General features: G+C 40.7%; 1 protein-coding gene across 1 annotated transcript in view; it reads right to left on the reverse strand.

Moving 5' to 3' along the window:
* Positions 1–5,265: 5,265 nt before the first annotated feature.
* Positions 5,266–20,435, reverse strand: part of MEP1B (meprin A subunit beta) — a 32,462-nt gene continuing 17,292 nt past the window's right edge. The window contains exons 10-15 of the mRNA XM_056333712.1: positions 19,888–20,103; positions 16,947–17,414; positions 15,056–15,238; positions 14,321–14,603; positions 11,685–11,886; positions 5,266–10,687 (exon numbers count right to left, since the gene is read on the reverse strand). Coding sequence (XP_056189687.1) covers positions 10,670–10,687; positions 11,685–11,886; positions 14,321–14,603; positions 15,056–15,238; positions 16,947–17,414; positions 19,888–20,103 — 1,370 coding nt within the window. The 3' untranslated portion in view covers positions 5,266–10,669. The remainder of the gene's footprint in view (positions 10,688–11,684; positions 11,887–14,320; positions 14,604–15,055; positions 15,239–16,946; positions 17,415–19,887; positions 20,104–20,435) is intronic.

The following is a 20,435-nucleotide window of genomic DNA, read 5'->3' on the forward strand; positions in this document are numbered from 1 at the left end:
AATGCAAAGGTAGGTTGGACATAGGCATACTTCTTTGAAATTAGGAATGAGATCTTAAATTAAAAGAAAAAAGGATTTATTCTGGGAGGATTCTGAAGCAAGAACTCTAATAAGGAAAGTATAGTTCGAGCATTTCTGTCTGTTTTATTGATTTCTGAGGATGTCTAGTACCTACCATGTGTTGCAGTAATGTCTGGAGGGGTGTTAGGTATGTGTTAATAGCATAGCAATACCAGCTTTTCCTTAAGAAAAGAGGTATGGTTCCTTTATATATATATATATTTATATATATTTTTTTATATATATATATATACACACACATTTACACTCATGACCTTAGGAATGCCAGCTTCTGTTTCTTTTCTTTCCAGTTTGAGAATGAAATGAACAATTGCAATCCTTCTTATACACCAATACTGTTGGTGTAACCTTACAAGTGGCTAAAGCAATTTAGAAGCTAATCAGTGGTGCAAAATTTCCAAGCCTCGTGAGCATTCTAGAGGGGAAATGCTGGAAAAAACAAACTAAAATTCTATAATGCAGAGGATTTCTTACCAGAGCCTATGAAATTTAAGGCCTGAGCACATGTCTCTGTAATGCTTTGCCTTCTTTCAGTTGCGTGAACCTGTGCTTTTGGAGATGCTGGTGGAGCATGGCAGGCTCCTGTACCTGGAATGACCAAAGGTGTTGATCTGATTTGCTTGTAATTTTCTCCCATTAATCTGAAGCTGGACATTACTCCTTATTACATTTATATGGAAACTATGTTTCTGAATAACATGTGAAATAAAAGGCTGCAAGCTTAAGAAAAAAATGTAGCAATGATGTGTCAAGGTACTTACAAGGTTTAGGTGAATGTTTTAAACTTTGGAAATTTTAATCTTCGTTACTTGAAAAGAGGAAAAACTTTGACCTTCTCAATATCCATCTCAACATACATACTTGCAACACTGTCAGAGACATCCTCCTCCTTTTACAGGGAAGTAGCTTAGAAAATACTGAGAAAAAAATACTTATTATAAAGATCAAGAAGTAGGTTATAAAACCTGGCTGTAACTGCTGTTCAGCTGCCTGGCAAACTGTGGGTTTTGAGACCACAGCCCCAGGCTCCCCTGCAGTTAGCAGCATCAGGGTTGGCATCCCCTGACCCATCAGCAGGGACCCCTGGCTCTCCTGCTCCCACCATTTTCATTTAGTTATTGAGGTCTATCTGCCAACAGTGACAAAGCTGACAGCTGTGTGGGTTTGGGGACCAAGGGGGAAGAAGTGTCTTAGCAACGATTGTGGCTGTGCTGGAGCAGCGCTGCGAGAGGTCCTGGGTTTGCTCTCACCAAGTGCCATGCTCCTGCTTGTGACTGCTGGACTGAACAGCACCGTCATCGGGGCACCAAAACATCAGACCAGCAAACAGGTACTGGTGGGTTGTCTTTTCTCAATCTGATTTGACAGCAGTTTACTCTGTGCTCTTACTTAAGCCTCCTGATATAACTGTCTTTCCAATAAATGGAGGGAACTGATTTCCCATTTCCCAGGAATATTTGGGCAGATAATTGTAAAAATACTTTGTAAGCGCAAGAACATTTATCTCATTCAAGTTCATTCCTGTCAGAGCTTGAAAGTATCAAGATTCCAGTGCACTGGAGCAACCTGCCCCTCACATTATCAGCAAATATTTAATGACTATCCCTAATGCCCAGCTCGGAGGTCAAGGCCTGCATCCTGCGGTCCCTGGATCTGAAGGAGGTGACCATGATGCTCCTCCTGCCCTCATTTCTTTTGCACATCCATGGAGAGGAGTCAGGGCTCTGGCTGCTGGGACCCACAACTTTCCCACTTCCATAAAAGTTTTGTACTGCACGCCTGTGTATTTGCATGGGGTTGCTGTGTAAACATAACAAATTCTGAAGTTTAATGACAAATAAGCCCTGCTGCAGCTGGGACAAAGACCTTTAGCAAGGGTAATCCTGCTAATATGTGGCTCCATCTGAGATGATCCAAACGCTTAGGAGTGCACGGCTACGTCTTACACAGTGAATCTTGTGAGGGATGTGCAAAAAATATTCTGACTTCACCAGCAGCTACTTAAATTTCAAATACTTTTAGCGCATTTGTGACAAAAGCCAAAAGTGGTGGAGAAGGAGGGGTATTTACTGCACTCCTGTTTAATAAACTAAGGGAAGTCATGCACTCACAGATAGCGTACAAGTTATTTGGCACAAATTAATCATTCACATATGTGCTGAATAAAATAGTAGTAAAGAAAGGTCAGGACTTCTCTACTGTTTATTAGGCTGTTTGATATTTTACAGTACTCTAAAACCAGTGTGCAAAAGGCTTTGGCCCTACAGCTGAAAAATGGAAAAAATGCTCTGCTTTCTCCTTTAAGAGGTGAACTTCGTATTGCAAAATATTCCCTAAACAACTTCCACCACCAGCAGGGGGGTGCCAGGAAGGCAGTTGACAGCAGCTGTAACTGCTGATTAAGAAACTGATGCTCAGCCTTGCATTTCCAAAGATACCGAACTTTCCATCTTTTGAGCTCTAAAACCTTCCTGTTGTGCAACGAGTCCTGTGCGCCTGGCTGCACGCTTTGCACCCGTGTGTGCAGCAGCAAGCACCCGTGTACCTGAGCTCCTGCACTCCAGCCCGTGGGGTTTTTTGGTAACAGAGCCTTGAAATGGTCTTGATGCCATCTAATACCAAATGGAGATGTGTTTTGTATTTGTGGAATGAAAAAAAAAATAATATTTTTTAGCCCACCTAGTCCTGGTCCACCAGATCATTGAGATGCTGTGGGAAACAAGTGAGAAAGTAAATGTTCAAGTAAGCTCAACCACAGCCAATATGAAAGTAAGCTGACACGCCTGCAAAGTGGTTTGTGAAATATGGGTATAAATCAAAGCAAGTGGAAGCCAAGATAACTTGCTATGAGGAAAGCAAGTGGCACCACCTAATCTAGGCACTCAGGCCTAATTGTGGCATAAATGAAAGCATTTCTATGGCTTGGCTAGCACAAAAGGCAGTGTGGCTTGCTCATTTGAACTCCAGGGAGGAAAGGGGTAAATAACCTCTAGGGAAGAAAGGGTAAATAAACTTCTATTCCTCCTTTCCCCACGTTTAATTTCAGAAAGACCTTTGAGGTTGCTGAGACTGCATTCAAAATGGATGTATTTGTGCCTATTTGTATTTCTCAGAAATTCAAATTTGTTCCAGAGCTCAAGATTCATTCTTGGGGGGGGGAGGTGGTTGCCAGCCAGTGCTCTGCAGGTCTTTCGTGGACTGGGGTGTAGTCAGTGGGGATGTTTGATGTCAACCAAGTTGCTATGCACTCCCACCGTGTGACTGTGTGGGGACCCAGCCAGGAAAGCCAGCATGGGGCAGAGCACCGGGACAGGGGCAGCCCCGCTTTTCCTGGCAAGGTAATTGGGTGTGGGATGGGGCTTCCCACCTAAGGGAGAAGGACAAAAGTTTATATCTGGTCTTCAGTGGCTGAGTGAAATAGAGCGTTGGTCTCCACCAGTTCCTCCAACAAATCGTCCAAGGCAAGAACCGCTCTTATTTATTGCCCCTGGCAGCAGCCTACACAGGGATGAGCTCTCCATAGGGACAGCAGAGCAGGCACCACAAGGCACCTAGCACCACTGGCTTTGTCCTCAGCAGAGGCCATGGAAGGGGTTATGCTTCTGAGTTTTTCTTCAATTTTCCAGCTTCCAGTGATGAAGTATGTTTTGTGTGACACTTGTGCCAGCGTAGCCCCTGCATCACCCTGGCAGCCAGTTTCCCACACGTCCCTGAGGGAGAGAGCTGCCCAAGGAGGCTCTGCAGTGCTGTGGCAGGGGCAGCTGGAGGTCTCATGATACTTGTAAGTGACAGACATGCTAAAGGAGCTAGCTAACAGAAAGGTAATGGAAATAGGTTTGAAAAGGACACAGGTAGCAGTGATTGATCTTACTGTGAGCTGGGAACCTATGAAAAGCAAAGCAAACAGGTGGGCTGCTAGGCAGGAGGAATAGTTCAGGCTTCATGTTGCAAAGGTGCATCTATGCTTCGGAGATAAGGTCTGCAGACTATGTGCAGTGGCCCATAGTAGGTATTCACTATCTCAATTTAATTTTCTTTTTTTTCCCTTAGAGCTTTTTTCCCCTTAAGGAAATTCATATTTTCTTACCCCAGTGGCTTTTCTTTTTCCATTCCTCCCAATCACACACACTAAGGCTTAAGCACGATCATTATTCTTTTGGCCAAGGCAAACCTGCAGTTGTCCTGAGTGGCTGCAGAGGTTGTTCCTTAATCGGCTGAGATGATAGATACTTTCATTTTCTGTTTCTCTGCTTACCTTTAGCTCACCCTGACAAATCTTTTCTGGTGACAAAGGCATGAAAGTAGCACCCAGAATGAAACCTGACTCTTCTAAGGAGCAACAGAGACTCCTACCAGAGTTAATAAGCAAAGTTTATTAAACAACTTAATAAGCTAGTATTTTATTAAGTTTACTAGTTACTTAATAAACTAAACTGAAGTTGCAATGCTATTTTATGTAATTTCCAATGCTCTGTTCTGAGCAGGCAAACATCATTTACCTGAGTGAAAGCTGCTTCCAAACCCAAGTGTCCACAACACCATGAGGAGCATGAAGAAAAAAAGCAATCACAGATGAAGAGGCAGACAGGCTACTGACAAGATTTGACTGGCTTTTTGTAGCATAGACTGCGTGGATGCAGATGGTGTTAAAAAAATAATAATCAAGGGCAAATGCACATATGCAGAGCTCTAGCAGAACAAGATGGCTGGGTCTAGTTACACATTAATAACTGCTAAGCAGAAGTGCTACCATTAAGTTAATCAAAATGTTCCATCAAATTGTTTAGAGGTAAGGTTCAAATCTGATAAAGAGCACACAATCTTTTTTTCCCATGAGTATTGCACTGGAAGAGCAATCATGTTTATGTATTGTAGGATTAAGCATTGCAGCCTTGGGAAACAATGAGGTTTGATTTTGTTCTTTTAAGTTCCAGACATTCAAGTGAAGCTTCCTTGATGCTATTTTATTTTTACAGTAGGTGAAGTCAAAGGCAGACATCAAGAATGGACAGTTTCATCTCAAGTGGAAGGAGTTTAGGAACTCGTGAGCAAATTAAAATGAAAACTGGAATGTAAACCTGTCTGCAACCTTTATGACACCAGTTATAGTGTACATGGTGTAGGTAATAAACTTTGACTGGGGATGGGTGGGTGGGGAGAGAAAAAAAAATTCCATGAAAAAAACAGGAAAAGGTGACATTGGTGATAGTTTTTGAAGAAACTTAACATAAAGGAGACTGATACATTTGCACTCTAGAAAATTATTAATTTGGAAGTAGGAGGAAGGAGGAGTGATCTATCTAAATTGATATGGTCGTTGGGGTTTTTTTCCCCGTTTGTTCTGTTGATGCTCAGAAAGAGGAGAGGACAGGGAGAACAGCTACAGAGAATCTGTCTGCTGCAAAAAATTCATAATCTTCTTGCACAAAACAAATCATTAAAACTTGATGTTAGAGCTGTCTTTTGTAATAAATTATGATGTATGTAGTTGAAAGATGTGGGAAAATGAGATCACCATCTATTTAATTTAATAGCTTCATAACACAGAGCAAAGTACAGATATTTTGCCATTACTGCATCAAATACTACAAAAGTCTCTAAGCAACAACTCTACATTTGAGAAACAGCAACTGAATTTTCAGAAAAAGAAGCTTATTTGGTGGTTATCTTCTTCTTTTGAGACATGACTATCTGTACTACTGGCACTGAAGATGATAGCTTGAAAATGCAGTCCAAGTAGACAGAAGAATTAAGAAACTATTTAAGAGAATCAAAGGTACGTTAACTGACATGTGGCATCTGTGTCTTAGCAAAAGCCCCTGAGCTCGAATAACAGTGGAAAATGAGAGCTGTGACAAAAAAAAAAAATATGGAGAAATACCACTCTATTCTGATCTGTGCCTGAAAAAAATGACAGCTCATGCCTCCTGCCCTGCACCCTGGAACTGTGTCTGCCCAGTGTGAGTGGTACAAGACACCTGACATGCTTAGCTGCAGAAAGAGAGCTAGTGTCTAGGATCAGTCCCTTTTTTTTTGCATTTAGACAATGCAGTGCCAGCCAGACTATTAAACATTATGATTCAGTTATTTGCTACTTGTGCAAAAGCTAGACCGAGTGAGCTGATCCGTGTGATGCAAATAGCAATGAAATTGGTCTAGTTTGCCTATATCAGGAATATGAAGCTGTGTATACTGTTTAGCATAGATATTAGGTAGCATGCCTAAAAGATTTTCTGCAATGCTGAGATTCCTGAAGAAAGACTGCTAAGTAGCTAGAAAAACAGCCTACCTTTTCTTTTTTTTTTTTTTTTACTCCAAACCTGAGCCACTAACTTGAATATTGGGGTTATTTTATTTTATTTTTAAGCTCATGCTGTGACTCCTGATAGACTCAGCAGTGGGGAATGAGTCATGCACACAGCTCTAAATACAATGTGCACATACTCTGCTGGGTCCAGCTGTACAGCTAGTCCAAAGCCCAGAAAGGGAGGAGCAGAAAAGACAACGTTCACTTAAACCTGGGTCTTTGCTAGGGGGGGGAGGTCACCAGGTACCAGCAGAAACCCTTTGAATGGGGAACAGGAGCAGGGCAGTCGACCTGAGAAGTCAACATCCACAGCTCAAGCCCTTGTTCTGCACATTGTAGGAACCAAATAATAGGCTTTTTACGCTAGTCCTGATCTGAAGAGAGTGGAATGCGCCTGACCAAGGGTGCAGGCAAAGCAAATCCTTGTTGCAAATTTTAAGCTGAATCACCACAGTGTGAGAAGGAAGGGAAAGAAAAGTGGAACTTGGTGCAGATTTAATGCTGGTGGCTTTTACTGTAATATTAATATCTCAGTTATTTCACACAGAGACGTTTACATTAAAGATTTTTAGTAAACCTTTCTGTGAATAAATCTGCTTTAGGAAAGTAAACACCCAGGCTTCAACCCCACGTATGGCTCTTTGACTGACCAATGCAGTGTCTGATCTGTGATGAAATCTGTAAATGTGTCAAATGTATGTCTCCAAAATTAAGCTATTTCATTAAAAATAATAGATGCAGTCCTAATAACCATGTAGGAAAAGTCTTTGTAAAGCAGGGAAGTCAGCTCCAGAGGAAAACCGTAGGACCTGGGCTGGTGAATTTTCATTACTGTTTTCACAAGAGATGACCATTACTGAGGCATTGCAACTCTAACCAGTTAAATTACAAATCCAAGTAAAGCATCTAGTCATAAAGAACAGCAGTCCAGTTGAAATGCTTCATTTCCTAAACCACATGTGTACTTTTAATCTCTCACCTCCTTTCTTCACAGAAAAATAACATCACTGTAAGTCAGTTGTGCTACAGCTTTTTAAGAAAAATGTATTTTTTCAGGAACTTGAGCTAGTCATGTAACTTCTGTGATAGACAATAAAGGGCAATATTGAATCTGATGCTGGACTTCCCAAGTAATTTTTTCTGCATTGCACATTGAAAACAATGTATTTTTCTCTTGAGTATTTTTAGGTCGGTTAATGACATTAATAAAACCTCAGTCTCTTTTGGCACTATGGAATCTGCTCACCACTGAAAAGTGAGTTGTTCATGCTCGCTGACCAGGAGATTCAGTTTTAAGTTGTACTCTTCACTGATTCATGTTTGAAATTAGTAAGTAGAAGCTTAAAGGTTTTCCCCATGGAATTTTACCGTTTCACGATATACCTTATGGAATTTGTATTTTGCACAATATATTGTAATAAATTGCTCGGTGTATTAAGCTGTCTTCTGATGAAAGCACGGGTATTTATGCCATTTCATGTAATCTGGATTTCAAAAAATATAAACAATCTCTGCAGTCATAAATCTGGTAGTTCACATTTGAAATTATGAAATGCCTACTGTTTATAATGTTACGTATTTTAGCCAGAGTCGAATTTATGAACAGTCTCATTTGTGTCTTCTTAACTCCATGTAAATCTATGTGCATATCTTAATCCTCCAAATGCGCCTTCAATTATTTGCATGAAAACTGCTGATGAAGACATGTCAAAATAGGGAAGTTATTTTAAGACAGCTATAGTAGGGTATCTTCCTATCCAGGATGTTTGTTAGCTCTGACAAATCTTTGTTAATTTTGGCTGGCTGTTTCCATGAATCTTTGGGTTCCAACAAAAGCTAATAAAACCAGCTATGAATGCTTTAAATATAACTACACTTCAGAGAATATAAATCAGAGGAGGAGTAGATATGTAATGTTGGTACAGAAGCATACACATTTGTTGCTTTGTCCCATGCAGTAGTGTTCAGAGGAAGGCTAGTTCCCTCATCAAATTTCCATACATTTGAACTGCTCTGGCCCAGAGTTAGAACAAATTGCATGGCAAATGTTAAGATCATCAACATCCATTCCAGGGAATCAAAGTAGCTGCTGACCTTTAAACGTGAACATATTAACATACCAGTCAACAAACCATCTGGCGTGACCTGACATTTCTGTTACTGGCATTCCTGCCTCTTGCAGCTCCCTTCCAAAACACTGAAAATGTGATGATCTGTGCCCATGGTGACTGCCATCCCTCTCTGCAAAGTACCCTCAGGGAAGTATACATTGCTTCCTCTGGCCCTTTTATTTCCATGCACTACTCTCTTCTCCAAATCCCACTGAATTGTAGCCCAGCTTGTCAAGGGCGTTAAGAGAGCCACCAAATCTAGCACCCCTGGGATCCTTCCTCCCCAGCCAACATGCCCAGCCAGGAACGGTCCCAGGTGATCTGTACATCCCAGTCCCAAGGGTGCAGCATGAAACCTGTTTGCAGGTCTGGCCTGTAGCAAGGTTTAGTGTGTATCCAAGAGACACGCACACAGGCACACAGAGGTCCCTAGTGCACAGGCTGCTGCACACACAGAGCTGTGCGGGTAGCACCACCCACCTATAACACTACCCAAACACACACAAGTGCAGACAGCCCTGTCCTCTTCCTCCCCTCCAGCTGATCAGAAGGGAGGTTCTCTGGTGAAAACATGTGTCCTCATCATAAACTCAGCCACATTCACAGTCCCCTTGAATGTTAGCATGGCCTCTAAATGCGTTTCATGTCCACAGCTGGACCTGGGGTCCTTTAACTGGTATGCAAGTCACCTCCTACTTGCCAGATAGAGCACTGTGATGCTTGCTAGTGAAACAGATGCACACGCTCACAGACTCATTGCATAAGCATTCCCACAATCACAGATCCCTTGAATATTAGCATGAACTCTCAGTTTACCTAATATCCATGCCTGGATCCTGAGCTCCCTTACCCCAGCCACTGGCTCAGACTGTGTCCTCCAGATGTGGAAATGTTTCTTCCAACTCATCAGCTAGTCCATCTTGAGGTTTGCTAGTGAATTATACATACACGCACAGAGAAATAAAATCACTGAAGAAATATGTATACACCCAGGTCTTCCCAGCTGCCAGCACTTAGACCTCTTACACATCCCCATACAACCTGATCGCTCCCAGCTGCTGCCACCCAAACCTACAGCCCTGGTGCCCTTGGCCTCTCCTCCAGTTGCTCGCACTTGGACCTTCAACACACATACAACGCACATGCACCCCAGTCCCTCAGCTCACAGTTTCACCAGTTACTGGCACACAGACTCTTGCATGCTAGTCCCTCCATGGGCTAGTACCCAGGCCCACAAGTCCTAAGACCTGTGGTCTCCTCTGGTTGTTGGCACACAGATCTCTTTTACAGGTCTGTCTCTCCAGTTGCTGGCACCCTTTTCCCACATGAGTTCCTCTCTGAGTCACTGTGATCCTTCCCTTTTCTTTGGATCCTTGGGCCCTTCCCCTAAACATCCCATCGTCATTTTTACTTAAGTCCACAAACCTCTTCTGATAGCTCATATCCCAAGGAGCCTCAATTTTCCCATAATACTCACGTTAATCATGTTTCCCCCTTCCTATCAGTTAAAAATTCAGGTTGACATTCTTGAAGGCTCTGCCTGAGTAGTTCCTTTAATGGACCATCAATCAGCAGCTGAAGCATTCTGGGTCCTCATTATCGTCTCTATTGTGACTTCCTCATTAATGTTTGTGTGTCTGTGTGGTTAATTTATCACTTTCCTCATTAGTTGTTATTTCTTTTATAGTGAATAGATCACAACTAAATAACTTAATGAACCAGACACTCCCACACTGCACGTACCCTGACATTACTGACTGACAGCTGTTGCAGGACTCAGAACAGCTGGGTAACCCATGATTACAGGGTCCAGCTCCCTTTTATTAAAGATGTCTGTATCATGATAAGGTAGCAAACCTAGACTTTACTGTGTTGATTGAAACTCAGGATGCAGTTTTACATGTTTTCTTCATATTCAGGTAGACTTGAAGGACTGGGCAGGCATGTCACACAACATATTTCCATTTTTCTCCGTTGCATGGAGATACACAGCACTGTCAGACACTTCACTGACTTTAGCATAGTATTTTATCCAGATGATGAATTATTTTCCAGACTTTACAAACCTTTATCATGGTGGTTGAGATAAAAGTAATAGAAAGAACGATGACGCAGTTGTGGTTTTCCAGTGACGTTCATCTTGTGACTTTGATGCTTGTTTGCATTACCTTCAAAAGGATGTTTTATTCTAAATGCGGGGAGAAAAAACAAACAAATAAACAAACCCACATCTTATAAGTGTGTAGGGAAGGGAAAAATGTGTATAATGTAAGAGTGTTACTTGCAAAGAAACCAAAATTATATATTGGAGGGCCATAAAGTAACAGTGTCAAGTATTTGGTATTGCACAGAAGTACTGCACCTCAACAGGATATCACACAAAGAATATTAGTACAAAATTAAAAATGGAACTCTGCTGTCTGGAAAGCCATTCCTATTCTATTTGCTTAAAAAACTTCTCCTGTGCCTTGTGAGTCCCTCTAAGCTACATCACTGTTGCCATTTCCAAGTTTAAGTCTCTATTTAAACTAAGAGTCCATGTGCCTCAGACTTTATGAAATTTTCTACCAAAACCTGCCCAAATGCCAGTGCTATTCACTACATGGGCTTTCTGATCCAGCCGTTCAGATAGTTTTAATCTGCTATCTTCTTTTACCTCTCCCTAAGCCATGATTTCCATGGCTACTTTGTTCCTTGCATAAAAAATGGCCATTGCATAGGGAAACTAATTTTTAGATTTGCTTTTTGTTTCAGCATTTTGGGTTGGGGGTTTTAGCACCATATTCAGTTGTTTTAAGGAGAGATCTTCAGTAGAAAATGCAGTAAAATAGATGAAATACAAGTCCACTAAGTGGAAAACACAGTTTAGTTAACAAACTGAAAATTAGCTCCTTTGTTTACACTCTCCCACTCAATGTAGACTGCCATCAGGGCAGTAAGAGTTGCGGGGGTGGTGGAGAAGAGATTTTGAATGTATTGATTTTTTGGTCTTTGATAAATTAGTAGCACTTAATGGAGCTCTTTAATTCCTAAGCTGGTGTCTTCAGACTTCAAAAATGTAACATCTTCCAATTTACTTCTTACTAAATTTGATTGTTTACTTTTTAGTAAATATAGATAAATATGTGTGTGTGTTTTATATATATGTGTATATATATGTATGTTGAAAGAGGCAAAATACTTACTTCTTCTAAAGTCAGGCTCTCCCCAGTTTCCTTTCCTTGGCTGTATTTCTTTTTAAGGCACACTGCAGTTGTGATAGTGACAATAAGCATTACAACAAATACAGTTATGGTTGAAGAAACAGCTATTATAGTATTTTCTTCAGTTGAGCCTTTCCTTTCGCACTTTTCTCCCATGTACCACCAGTTGTCACCTGCTGGACATCTAGAAAGTAAAAGAACAAATGTGTGCTATCCCCTAAAGATTAAAGGCATGAAAACATCTACTTAAGAAAAACAGCATCTCTGATGCACTGTTTCTATATATAACCCAAAGCACAATGAAGTTATCTTAAAATGGACTTCTATTTTAAAGTTGTCTTGAGTGGCTCACTGTCCTTACACATCTGGAGTGCTCCTTTCAGCTTCCCAGTCTTTTACAGGTCACATCTTCAGAGAGAGTCTATGCAGGAAACCCAAGCACCATCCTGATACTTTTGACTGCTTAACGCTTGGCTGCAGCTGATCTATAGAATGCTGCTGCTGCTACAGAATGGTCATCTTTCGCTACCAATAGAGAGGCCCTCTGGATCACTCAGTTCACTTATCTGCTTCCTTTTCCTTGAAGTTTATAGCACTTCTGTTGATAAAAAACTCACTTGCTGCTCCACGAAACTGATAGCAGTCAATAGGACCAGTGCCATGTAATATTTGCTTGTGCTATAACTAATTAGCCTCATACCCTAATGCAGTTCTGCCTTTTGTCATGCTCAGCTTTTACACAAAGCCCTTCTACCTTCTTCCCTCAGTCAATCTAGAAAAGACTTTATAGGAAGGAGTTGAATCAGCTCCTGTGGCAACTGGTCCAGAAGCTTTTAACTGCTATTTTTATCCAATCAAGCCACATTTACCACCCTCCAGAAAACTTCATCCTCCTGTTTCCTCACATTTCCTTTGGTGTTTTTTTTTTATTTCTCAGCTCACCTTATGCATCAATTCAAATCTGTGAGATAAATGAGATGGAGACCACACACAAGCTGGACTCTCAAGGCATCTCTGACCAGATAGCAGCTGAACCAAAACTTTGATGCAGGAACTCCTCAGTTCAAGAACTGAGCTAGCTGAACGTGTTCCCACCACATTCTCCTTTCCCTGCTTGGTGCTTCTCCACTGGTAGATGTGGTATGTTCTGATCAGACCTCCTCCTTGCCAGAAGGGGCTTATTTTCAAATGTAAAGAACTTGTATGAGCTGGCTCTGCCCTCCCCCAAGAAGAAGGTAAGAAAAGAAATTGACATCCTAGCAGTTGTCTGGTTTTACAACTAAAAACAACCTCCAGGCCTCGATTCCTTCACCTTATCCAGCATCACAACCAGCTGCGAAACATTTTATGGGGAGCACATGAGGGTCCCAATGATCCAACTGAAAAAAAAAAACCAGCTGTGCAGTACTGCTGAGTGCACACCTGCCCCTACATTTCTCACCCTGGTTGTTCCTTATGTATCGTTTTTCTAGCTCCTAAGACATTTATTCAGAACTACCCTCAACCCTCAAAATTAGTCTGTTGGCAGTGTGCTGCAAAGACACTGACTATTGGGGGACTTCACGTGATCCAGCTCAGAGTTCTGTATCGCATTCCCCCTCGTTTCCCAGTAGGAAATTGGACTGGAAACTGACTGCTGGTCACACACTTCTCTAGGATGGAAAATAGTTCACATAGCCACTAGAGCTTCAAATAGTCCAGAGCTGTCAGAAAATAAATGTTCTCTTTCCATAATTTTGAAATCAAGCATAACAATCAGCACAACATTTTTTTGTCTTCTTGGAACAGCTTCTTGACATTTACTCATATTGGTGACCTGCTTCTGATGGGTTGCACAAGAATTGTTTTTTAAAATGTTTCTAAATGGGGAGATATAACATTTAATGAGTATTCCTGACCCTTGTTACTCTCAGGATTTAGATGTTTGCCTCACAGCATTCCTCCAATCTACCTGCCCTGGCACAGCATCACATAAGGTTACCATCTTCAGCCTTAGAGCTTGTTTGAGAGCTGGGACAATGCTAATGAGTCAGGTGGGTTACACAAATGTATCCACAGAGAATTAAATAAAAGTTAATATTCATTTCCTTGCAGGGCAAACAACATTTTTAGTCCTCAGCTTTCATTGCTGCTTTCAAAAGCAAGCAACTACACTTAAGTAATTCATGGTTATAATTTGCACTACATGATATTTCTGAAACAAATTCTAAAATAATATCTATGCTGCCTCTTGCCTGCAAACTATTAAACATCTTTTCTACTGATATGAATGCTCTTTTGTTTCAACTGCATTTATATTTAACTCTTCTAAATGTTGCTGCAGGGACTTCTAAGGAGATGCACAGTCCATTTTATAACATCACTGAAAATTATAAACACGTTTAAAATACAATTTACAGGGAAGTCAAGCAAAGTACTTCAAAATGGTCAAATGCTGAAGTTAGGAGCTTTGTTGCCCAAACTGGTCATAAGCTTTAGTCTCGCAGTAGCAATTGGGAATATTTGCCTTAAATCAGCTATAGTCTGTCTTTCCTTTCATTAGGAATAAAGATTTATTCTACTAGAAACTTCCATTATTCACCCTAAAACTGCATTTGAGAGTGAGTGAAGGCAGTTACCTGCACACCGGTGCTCCATGTACGATAATGCAGACACCATCATTTTCACAAGAGTTGTCTGGACAGAAACCTGGAACCTCTGGCTTTTCAGTCAGGGTGACAGAAGCTGTTGTGATGGGTGTTGTGGTGGTGGTAGACATAGTGGTAGGCTTGGTGGTCGTGGCGGTGGTGGGCTTGGTGGTGGCAGTGGTGTTAGAGGTAGGTTTGGTGGTGGTGGCACTGGGTGTGTTTATAACAGAAGTGGGTGAAGCACTTGGCTGAGTTGACAGTAGATGTGATATATCTGCATGATAAAAACACAGGAAATAAGATCTTTATTTCATGTTATTCTACCTCTTATTCTAATGGTGAGTTCTAATAGTAAAGAGCAAAAAGCCTGTCCACAGGTAGAATAGTCAGATAAATAGTCTTTTTTACCTTTAGGAAGCATGATGTATTTTGGAAATATCCTCTAGGGTTTTTTCAGAAACAGACAATTTTATTCTAAGTACTCTATTCAAAATAATTTGCACAGAACTAGCATCGTGTTATACATCTCCACATGAGATAAAGGAATTAGACTATGCATGTACCTATCCACAATTTATTCAGATATATGACCTGACTTCAGATACATGCGTAGTTCCCTGCTCTTGTGCAAAGTATCACATGTATTTATATCTGTAGCACTAGTGACTTAGTATGTGCCATTCCATGTTTAGTGTATTGTAAAGAATATCAGCTATGTTTACATACCTTCCATTGTTATAAGAATATAAACACCATCTTCTTTAATAAAGTTGCGGCTTCTAAGTCTCTGATGAGTCAAAAATGAACTCGTTCCACTTCCTGGACCCCTCATGAATGTAGTTCCATTGGGAAAAGATGCTGTGGATCCCACTTTATCTGGTCTATCCCAAAAATAAGCTGATGAGGAAGCTGGGGAAAAAAATTAACTTCATGTGAGTGTGGAACCACTGTGAATTTCTTTCTAAATAGGGTCCTTTCCTTCTCAAATAATCTCTGCTGCAAAGTAGTACTGAGGCCCCTCTCAACAACCAAGACACACTGTGTCCTACTTTGCCTGCTTCTGCTTAACTGCTCAGGGATATCATGAATATGGAGAAGACAATAGATTACCTGAAATTCAAGGAGTAGGAGCAATGCTGAATCTGCCTACAATATTTGCAGGGGTTTTTTTGCCTGAGATTCCACGCTAATGAGATGCACAAAACAACAGAGATCTTCAAAGGCTTGGTTTAGCTTGAGGTATTGAGAAAAGAACCTGCTGGAGACGAGGTTAGTGGAGAGCTAGTTGAAAACCTGTTGTATTCTCTTTTTAGTTCTTTTAAACTGTGGTGGGCAAGAAGATGAGTAGCATATGAATCAACTGTAAAATTAATTAATTCAGTGCTTCTCAAAAAAAAAAAATAAATCTGTTAATGTGGATGTAGAGCAAAGGGTACTTGAACAACCTGAATGGTCACAGGCGACTGATGTTCCTTCCATAAGACCCTGTTCTAAATCTCAAAGCTGAGCCTGATTGTCTATGAAAATATCTGGCAGAGGGAGAAGAAACTGCCTGTTACCTCTGATGGTTAGAGAAAGGGTAGGAGTTACAAAGCTTCCCTTGGGAATCTGAAGCTATTAGAAATATCTGATTCAATTAGGGAAGGGAGAAGGAGCAGAGTGCAAACAGACTGCATGTCCACAGGGTCAGGGAAGGAAAAGGGCTAAGCACTATGGCCATAACAGCAGAGAGCACAGGGAAAATGTGAACCACCCATGGAGAACCTGGTGTCGTGCATCTTTCATTTACAGAGAGGACATTTAGTCTTTCTAGTTTACATGCTTTGTTTTAACATACAGTGTCATAGAAAAATGAACATAAATCATAAAAATTTTAAAATAATACTGTCAAGTAGACATTTTTGTGCCTTCCTTTCTTCACTAATATTACAATCTGAAAGCTCAGGAAGCTCGTTCAGTGGTGGAGGTGGTTTCTTTTGGCAAAACTGTTACATCAACACAGAAAGTTATTATGGCTTAAATCCAATCTCTATCCAATGATGCATATGGGGGTTTTCTTTAATACCTCTTTTTACCATGTCTCAGGGTTACATCTTTAGTTCAACTGCCTCCTTTCCAAGTTACTGTGGACCATTGCTCCTTATCTTCTCACACCTTGAACGAGTACAGATTATGTAATATGAATCAGTACTTTGTCCATCTGGAGATTTGCTGTACCATTTATGAGGGCAGGGATTTGTTTCCTAGTTGCACTTTTATCTGGTATGAACTGTGTTTATTGTTAATTCAGTATTTTTCTTTTCAAGCCTTCTGGAAAACTTCCATTCCCATTAAAGCACATATAAATGCATCTTCACAGAGCATATGAAAGAAATTTTAGGAGTGGATCATCCACCTGTTTCTTATGCAAATCAACTTTGAAAGCCCAGGTCCCCACTTAACCTACTTCTATATTTTATTTTTTCTTGTTTGTGGATCAATTATATTGTTGCTGCAAACAAATGAAACACTCCAGAAGCTGAAAAAACAGCACTGATTTACACAAAGAGAAAATTTGACTCCTTTTCTTTTGGCTGTGTTTCAAATGTACTTAATAGCACATCTGATTTTAACTAACCTGATAATTTCAGGGGGTCTGTTGTTATGCTTCTTTGGTTTGACATCCGTTGACGAATATCAGGATGCTGGTCAAGCAGAATCACTGTACCTTGCTGCCATGCACAGGGCCATTGCAACTGATCGTCATTTGCTCCAGAAATCAAGTGCAAGTACATTGCTAAATTAAATGGGTTATCGGTGGTACCGTTTATATACAAGCTGACCTGAAAAGCATATCCTTTACTAGAGTAAAAAGGTGGGCTGTATATTTTTCCTGCTGTCCCTGCTGGACTTGTGTTGAGGAGATGTGTGAAATTTCTGATATGCCAGACGTGGTGGGGACACTGAGTTTCTGATAAGTTGATGTCATCAACAGAGAGGCCTCCGTCTGATAAGCCACTTCCTCTCACACCTTGAAACACAACCCGGAATTTACATGTGATATTCAAAGAGACATGATGGAGCTGCCAAGAACTCACAGGTGAACCTGAAAAATAAGGGTAGAGATTTCCGAGTAAGAAGTAAAGTCAAACACTACACAGGACAGGTCTACAGACCCTATGCCAACACTATGTAAGAATTTCTCTGTTCCACTGGCACTGATGTGATGGAATATTTCTCTGGTGGGTGTTACTTTTTGAATGCAAGATCATATTTTCTGAATTCAATTTTTCAACTGATTTAGTATGCATAACAGCTCTTTAATTTGAGTGAAAACAGTGTTCATGGATTTTAAGGCTGTTTTTCTTTTATATTTTTAAAGAACCGTGCATTAAATTAGTCCAAATGTTGTGATAATTAAATGCACAAAGATGGCTGTCACCTGTATTATTAAAAAGAAAAAAAATCATAACAAGGTATATTCAAGTTACTGAATAACAACATGTCTCAACAAAAAAGTGCCACAGAGGAACCTGGGAGCCCAGAATGACAAGATTGGTTCACACGGTTGTTTTTGTATGTTTAAATGGCTTGTTGGAAATTTGCCTATGCAGAAGCACTGTTCACCCATCAAATGATTAATGGTACTAAGTTCAAATTAAAGCCAGTCATTTGCAAAACCTACTTCATGTGATAAAACCTCACTGTGAGACTGGTGCTGCATCCAAAAGTGCCTGCACTGGAAAATTCCATTTAACTCCAAAAGCAGCTAACACAAATGCAAAGACCTCTGCACAGGGGCCTTGTAAGGCAGATGAAAGTAGGCCATCCTTTGTTAATAGCATGTGCAACAAAACAGTTTCCTTTGCTGTCTGATTTATGTTAACCTGTGCAGTAGACCAGACTTTCAGCTGCATTTATGGAATAAGCAGTGCCAATCCCAGGTACAGAAATCATGCTTCACTCTCCTAACGATTCTAAACACAACACAATGGATCTCAGATATGAGTCTTAATTTCTTGCCATTTTTCATTACCGTTATAATTAGGAGGGAAAAAAATAAACTGAGAAACAAGAACAGAAGCACCCCACTGTTTTCCATTAAACTGCTTTCTGCATGAATGAAAGGGTTTTGAACTGCACAGATTATATGCAAGACTGGGGTTTCTGACTTGTGTTCAATGAGCAGATCAGCTACTGTGCTGTAAAATGTCCCAGCCCCACAGCCTCCCCTGCTCCTAGCTGAAGGCAGCCACAGCTGCCATAGACCAGCAGAAAGGGTTCAGGGCTTGTCCGTCAGCCCCTCGAGCATGGTGGTTCAGTGCAAAGCCATGAGCAGCTCAGCCAGGGTACCAGGTGATGGCTGGAAAGGGCTGCAGTGTCACTGTTTCTCCAGTTCATCGACCACATTGGTGAGAGAACTGAAACAGCTAGGGGGAAAACATTATCTTAAACCATTCCTGAAAATTTTACGAGAGATTTTCAAAGGAGGGTGCCCATTTGGGGATATTTACGAGATCAGAGACTTAAAAGGAACTTACGGACTTGAGAAAGCAGGAATGGGAAATGGGACCTAATATACATGAAAAAGGATTTATGAAGAATGCTGAAGTGTGGAGAAATTAATCTTGGCTTCAAAGTAGAGTTTGAAAGAGTCTGGAGGGCTCAGACTGATCTGAAATCTACACCTGCTTCAGCAGTCCTGACACTTACACTAAGGATTCCTGATGGTACACAGGAATGATGAAAGCATTAGCTTGAAGAAAAGAGTGGAAAACAGAAAAGAAAAACAGGCACCAGCAGCAGTTGAGCCTAAAGGGACAAAAAGGGGCAGAAGAGTGGACTTGATACCTGTTTAGTAAAAGAACTTGCTCAGACCCTTATGTAACCAGAAGACTGAACTAGTCATAGCTGTAATGGAGACCAAGTAATAGTTAAATATTTGAGAAAGTATCTGATTATAAGGTGACTTTGGCAATTCTAGCTTAAAGAGCTCTTGTCCATTGACTGACCTCAGCTGCTCATTCTGTAGGTCATAGGCTCCTAAAACCTCAAGAACTTAATTTTCTTCAGACTACAGCTCAAATCGTGATCTGCTGCCCATATATTTCATTTAAGTACTTTTTAAACAAGGTTTTAAATTAAGTTAAATCTTACTTATCTTCTTTAAACTGGCATGTTAGGTATTCCAGGGCACTTTCACTTTCCATTTCTTTACTATTACTTTCTTGTTTATTGTAATTTACTTTAATGAGCAACTTCATCTGTTGCTATTGAGACCAGCAATTCTAGAACAGTTAAAATGACTGCTCATGGAATTTTAGCTATTTTGGTGAGAAAATTATCTTGATAATGCAAGAGTTTGTAATTCGTGGTAATCGATTATATTACAGGAAAACAGCTGACTGAGGATCCACCAAGTATAATTTCACCAGCAGAGAATCAATTACATAGAGAAGAAGCCAAAGAATAATGCTAGGACATGAGTCACTTTGCTACAATATTTTCTCCTCCCTCCCCCAGTACACTGAAAAGGTGCTGGAGCATAGATTAAACCAAAATGCAATTTTATTCCATACCTTTTATCTCTTCAATGAGTCTCAAAGTACCATTCGGATGGGCTGAAGTATACTCCCTGACCCAGACATACAGCCGGTTGCTTTCATGACCGCTGTTATAGAAATAGAATTGTAAGCACTGAAAGCCCCTTTTGGGATACAGAATTCGGCTCTCCAGGATAGCTGTGCTTCCCTCTGCTCCAGCACTGGTGTTGAAATGCATGAAGTAGCCAGAATCTGTCAAAAGTCAAGAGAAATGAATGGCAGAGGAAGGAGAGAGAAAATAAAATTTTCCCAGTGTACTGGTATTCTTAACGCTGTGTTGTAATGCTAAGAGACATGGCCGAGCCAGGGTAAGGTAGATCCTGTATGAATTTGCAGACTGAGGACCATTATCTGTTCACATTCCCCATAGGCAGAACTGCTCTCCTTGCAACTTTTTTCCTCATTTGGCTGTCTCTAGCAATTTGTTCTCAAAAGCACGGGCTTTTACTCTTTACTCAGTGCCAGTAATTCACAGTTGACTCTCTCTCTGGAGGACTGGTTTAAGCTCCTGAGCTGAAGAAGTT

This window comes from Falco biarmicus, chromosome 3 (assembly GCF_023638135.1).
Source record: "Falco biarmicus isolate bFalBia1 chromosome 3, bFalBia1.pri, whole genome shotgun sequence".
Taxonomy (NCBI): Eukaryota; Metazoa; Chordata; class Aves; order Falconiformes; family Falconidae; genus Falco; species Falco biarmicus.